The following is a 6,062-nucleotide window of genomic DNA, read 5'->3' on the forward strand; positions in this document are numbered from 1 at the left end:
ACCATTTACTGTTTTTATACCCTTGCAGAGTATAGTATAGTATTATAATTTCAGTCAGAAATTTGCAACCCTATAAAGTATATATATTCTTGATCAGCATCACTAGGACAGTCGATCTAGCCATGTCCGTCTGTCCGTCCGTCTGTCCGTCCGTTTCTACGCAAACTAGTCTCTCAGTTTTAAAGCTATCTGCATGAAACTTTCCCAAAAGTTGTCTTTCTATTGCAGGTAGTATATAAGTCGGATCGAGCCGGATCGGACGACTATAGCATATAGCTCCCATTGGAACAATCGTATAGCTGCCATAGGAACTATCGAATAATTAAGCTGCAAATCATCATAGCTTCAATGTTTTTCAACATATACGCAAGTAAATCATAATTTTAATGTTTTCAAAAGTATTTAATTCTTTCAATAGCTGCAAGGGTATATGAACTTCGGCTTGCCGAAGTTTGCTTTCTTTCTTGTTTTTAATCATTTTCCAACATTAATTCTTTCAATAGCTGCAAGGGTATATGAACTTCGGCTTGCCGAAGTTTGCTTTCTTTCTTGTTTTTAATCATTTTTCCAAACAAGAAAAGAGAGCTGAACATTTTTTGTTTGTAATTAAAAATTACAGCCGCAGTTCTTCAGATTAAGAAAAAAAGCTTTTACCGCGGTAACTTTTTTTTTTTTTTTGCCAGCTTTAAGAGCCTAAGAGCCTTGTCGATCTAAAGCCCTCACTTAAATATTTAAATTTAAATTTGCATTTATGTTAATTGTTCGATGATTACAGCTTTGCAACTTTAAACTACATTAAATTTAATTTAATTTTATTGTTGTTCTAGCGCTGCAAGACAAGTCTTTTAAAGTAATGCAAGTCTAATAAAATTTACTTTCAGTGTGCTCATGCCCGGTCCGCCGCACAGACAACAGGTGAAATTGGCACAATCTGCACACCGCACGCTACGGGAGGCGGTGGGTGGTGTGTGCTGTCAAGGACGTGGCCAGGACGACCAGCGAGCCAAAGAGCCGGACGGACAACTGCAACCCGAGACGGACGACGCAAATTGCTTCAAACACCTTGGCAGGCGGCCGGAAAAATTGGAACTGAGCAGACAACTTAAAGCGCAAAAGGCAGGACAAGTAATAGAAGATGTTGAAATGACGAGTGGCGGGGGCTGAGGACATTGCTTGTCTACTTAAAAGTTTTCAAAGCGCTGCTTATGGCACGTGCTGGCTGAAAACCAGCGGCGGGGATGCGGTAACATGGAAAAAAAAAGGGGCAGGTAGGCTTTGGGCGATGGGCGGTGGGCGATGGGCGGTGGCATGAGCATGCCAAGCAGGCAAAGCGTATTAAAATACAAAGCAGCATCATTAAACGTTAAAAGTTGCCTTTGGCGAAATGGGGGAAGAGCAGCAATCGCAACTACAAGTGCTCAGCCCCAGCAACCACCACTTAAACAACAACAACAACAACAACAACAACTACCAGCTGTGGGAGTAGGAAAAATAATGCAGAACGCGCAAGGACAATAACAATGCAAGAGGAAAATTGCGCTGGCATCAAGTGCATTACTCAGGTGATTTCGCCAAAGAGCCGTGAACAATAATAAAAAAACACAATGCAAATGAAAATAATTCCCCAGACGATGCCAAAGTCAAACAGCAATCCCGTTAATAATTATAATTGAAAATGTGAAACACAAACGGGGCGCAAATGAAATGCCTTTCAGTCATTTCCAAGGCATTCCGTTGCGTATACGCAACGTATGCTGCCGTTGCCGCCGCTGCACCAAGGCATCTTTCTGGTGATTGCGATTATTCGGATAATGCCGGCAAGCTGTGGGATCCACCACAAAGCAGCGGCAATCAGCAGGGGATTTCCTTGCCCAAATGCATTTTGGCCAGCAGCCAGCGGGCTAAGAGCCGTAAGTGAGCCATTGTCTTTGCCGTGTCGTTTGTTTGAGGGCTGGCACTTCCATTCCATTTGGCTGGCTGCCTTCCCCTCCCCGCCACCCCCACTGTACTTAACTGAGAAAGAAAAACTTCGATTACAAATGCATCTCAAGGACTTGCAATTAACTCGGCCCCCCTTAAGTTCCCTGGATTTTTATTCGTAGTTACAAAGTTTTCCCCCGCGACGAATTGTGTGAGGAATTTCCGTCGCAAGGACTGGAAAGTGCACTGCGAAAAATATTTCTCATCGAAATATTACGGTTGTCTTGTCTCGGATAACAATCACATTAAAATCGTTGAAAGCAATAATATATATATAAATTTAGAATCATGCAATTACATTTATTTTTTTTATTTAAATTTCAGGGTCACAAAAAAAAAAACAATAAAATAAACTATTAAAGCTTTAAGTTTAAAACTTTAAATATATCCTAATACAAATTAAATAAAACAGAACTTTAGCTAGCAATAAGGAACTTAAATCTTTCACTGAATGGAAGTGGCAGTAACAGCGAAGGTCGACCACAGCATAAGGCGATTTTGGCCAGGTTAAGATGCTTTTGTTCCCACTAACTAGCACTAAGCCCAGCGCCACCACCCACTTCACTTCGCAGGTACCAGTTTCAGCCTTGAGCAGGACAATAAAATCCGCGCAGTGGCAAGTGGATCTCCGGTGAGAAAGCAGGCAGTGTAATAAAAAATGCATGTAGGTGAGTGGAAAGGTGGCAGCGTGAAAACGCGATAAGCGAAAGGTGTTTGCCCTAGAAAAGAAATGAAATTTGCCTCGCTAAGATATTAATATTTTTGTGTACCTCTCGCATTCATTGCACGGCCATATTAAATGGCACTGAAAATGAGGCCTTGCCTAATCGTAAATTGGAAAATCAAATTTATGCTCGTCTTTGGCTGCTGTAATTATGTTGACTGTGAAACAATTTTATGGCAAATTGAGTTTTATTGGCAAGCAATGTGTGTCTGGGTGCTTGGCAGCCACCTTCGCCAAAATCCATAAATATATACAGCGTTTTAGGGTTGCGAATGGGATTCGGGCTCAGCTGGCAGCTTTGAGTAGTTGCTGGTATCAACGGCGTCAACAAAAAAGTTTGGCAAGAACATCTCACAAGTGCCGAGACACACGTAGATACATGTCCCCGAATGTGCCACTGTGTGTTCTTTGGATAACCTTTTGCTGCTGCTGGATTATGATGAGTTTTGCTTTTGCCCGGAAAAAAGCAGGCCCAAGTCCCGGGCTAAGGCTGAACTCGTAAATACCTTCATTATCGTTAAATCATGCTGAGTGGGAAGGATGGGGCTCGGAGTGGGTGCCGCCGTAGAATCCCTCAGCTCATGTCAGGCGTTGTCCTGCCCCGTTGCCTTTTATTTGCCCTTTATTTCGCTTCCCTCGGTGCGACGTGGCTTTGTGACTGGCTCATGTGGAGTTTTAAATGGATTTAAATGCGCATTTAAATGAAATAAATGAGCAACATTTCGCCACACTCAGCTTGAGATCTGCACAGGGCCAAGTTTGCTGAAAAATCTGTATCCATCAAAAGTGGGCGTGGCCTCAACTGTGGCCCACTGAATCATCCAAAGAGCGAAGATCTCGCCCAATGGTCAAAGTTCTGCGCAATTTTTATATTTACGCCTAATAAACTGCCAAATTAACACACAATCAAGCCACCAACAAATAATCTACAAATAAGAGAATTCTCTGCCCGCTCAAAAGTGTAAACAAAAATTAATATTGCGGAACGTAGTGTTGCTGCAATACCTCTTAAAATTCAATAAATTACTTACTAAGAATTATATGAAAATTAAGATAAAAATTTATAATTATGTCATTCTGTTGCCTAGTATTAAACTTTAAGAAGTAGTGTTGATTTTCTAATTAAAAACATTGTTAAGAATACACCATACATATACATACATATGATTTTTTGTCTACAAACAATTATTTTTACAAATATTTTAATACAAATATGTTCTTTTGCGAGATTGTACTGGTAAAATATATATACCCAACAAGCAGTGAAAATTTCAAGAGAATAGAAGAGCAAGTAAATAATAACGTGCGCAGAACATTTCATCACGAAATTAATATACTCTGTCAAATGAATAAGATTGGGGTTTAAAAAGCCCGAAATATCTCCAAAATACTGAATACACCCACTGACTTCAAGTTTTTCCCACCACTTACCCGTCACGTTTATTTATAATGGCTCTGAGGAACGAAGCCAAAACTTGAAGCCATAAAAATGCAGTTATATGAAAATTTATGATAAATTTTCAACCTGTTAATTACAAAATATTCATAAATTATCACCTCAATTTTTTTAACGAAATTCCCGAAAAGTATTTTATTTATTATTACTGGTGATGCATTGCCGCATGGAAATGAGTTTTTCAGCAATGTACGAGTTTTGGTGGTGGAAACAAATTCTAATTAAAAACTCCAAGTTGGAAAAGTTTTCAGCCCAGGAATCTTTGCAACCGGCACCTGTTTAAGACCGGCGTCAAAGCCGAAAAACTTAAGTGCTTAGAGCCAGAGTTGGTTGGATGTTAATATAATTGCTACTAAAGTCCAAACTAGTAAAACTTTCTAATGCACAAAGTGTCGAAAAGTTCATCCATCAAACAAACATGAATGCACAATGTGTGAGCGAGTGTGTGTTGTCGAATTAAATATGCATTCAGTTGGTTTTATGAACTTTTCATAAGGTTTCGTTCTTCTGTGTTTGGTGTCAAATGAGTTGAGAAAAGAAATCAACCTTTTCGAAAAGTGTTTCGAGTCAAGAGTCAGTGCTCTCTATTTACACTGAACTTGTGTGGGCTTATTTTGGTAACATAAACAAGAGGTTTCAACAAGAAGGAGGGCCTTTTAGTGATTCAGTTGAGATCGATCTGCGGAACCAAAATGTTTCTTAAGGCGAGAGTACTTCTACTAACCTTTGGCCTGCTTAACATTTTCCTGGCATCTGATCCGTTTCAAATATTTCCCAATGGTAAAGGTTCTGCCTTTTTGCTAAGCTGATATCCATGTTTTATTTTTCTGTAGCATCAACATCGTTTGGAAAGCTTGCTATAACTTTGATTATCACCGCCTCTGGAGTTCTAATTTTCGGAGAATTAATGACCGAAAAACAACACAAAGCTAACATAATTCTATTCTGGCTAATGGCAATGTTAGTTTTCTTAGGATCACTTATCTACGAGATTCGAGATTCATACTATAAAACTCTTTGGTTTGAATATTCCTATTCCTGTGAGTATTTGCATGCCTTGATTTAAGCTTGTTATTTAACCATTTATTTTAGTACTGCTCGTAATTATGGGTGTGCTAACTTACAGAGTTTATAACGAGGAGGTCACAGCATCCACCTCAAATCCTGTGGCAAATGAAGATAATATTGAAGTATTCAAGCCAACGGCCCCCGAGAATCGAAACCCACCTCCATACGAAGTCAAAAGTGTAAATGTTCAGATTGTTTAAAGAAACCAGGCGCCTTTCAATTTATATATTTTCAAGCATCGCATCGAATTTTTTTTTAATACAAATTAATGTATGTAATTATAGTGTTTTAATATAAATATTAACCCTAAAAATTGCATTTGGTGGAATGTTAATTAGGAGGAGGAGTTCTGCGTCTAAATTGGAGTAACAACTCGGCTAATTACAGTGAAAACTAACTACAAGTGGCTAGCCCGAACAGCAGCTTTCCCTTATGTGAGAAAATTTTAATTAAAAAAATGCTTTTTCACATGTTGTATCCCCCACCACTTGCCACTCGAAAAGTTTTCGAAAAGTTTGTCAATTTGCACTCGCCTTCTTGAGCGAGTCGACAGGACGTTTTTATATTTTAGCTGCATTTAATTAGGTTTGGCCAAACGGCGAAAGGGACAACTTATGTTTGTCTTCAATTATTATGCCTGAGCAGCTGAGCCGCGGAAAATTAATTTCTTGCATAAATTGTGGTGCTCAGTGCCAGTGGGAAAAATGGGCAAATAAAATCTGAGCTGACCAAGTGTCAGTCTGGCTTTTCCCCTCGTTCTCATGGCAGAAAATCATCGATCGATTTCCGTTTAATAGGCCCGGCATGATATGCTACCATGTTTTCTGGACTCCC

General features: G+C 39.4%; 1 protein-coding gene across 1 annotated transcript; it reads left to right on the forward strand.

Annotated features, from left to right (window-relative positions):
- The first annotated feature begins 4,832 nt into the window (after positions 1 to 4,832).
- LOC128256639 (uncharacterized) lies at positions 4,833 to 5,487 on the forward strand. The gene is made up of 3 exons (XM_052987131.1): positions 4,833 to 4,940; positions 4,994 to 5,200; positions 5,253 to 5,487. The coding sequence occupies exons 1-3, from the start codon at positions 4,853 to 4,855 to the stop codon at positions 5,426 to 5,428; spliced, it is 471 nt and encodes a 156-aa protein (XP_052843091.1). The 5' UTR covers positions 4,833 to 4,852; the 3' UTR covers positions 5,429 to 5,487.
- Positions 5,488 to 6,062: the final 575 nt, after the last annotated feature.

This window comes from Drosophila gunungcola (genome assembly GCF_025200985.1).
Source record: "Drosophila gunungcola strain Sukarami chromosome 2R unlocalized genomic scaffold, Dgunungcola_SK_2 000027F, whole genome shotgun sequence".
NCBI classification, from domain to species: Eukaryota; Metazoa; Arthropoda; class Insecta; order Diptera; family Drosophilidae; genus Drosophila; species Drosophila gunungcola.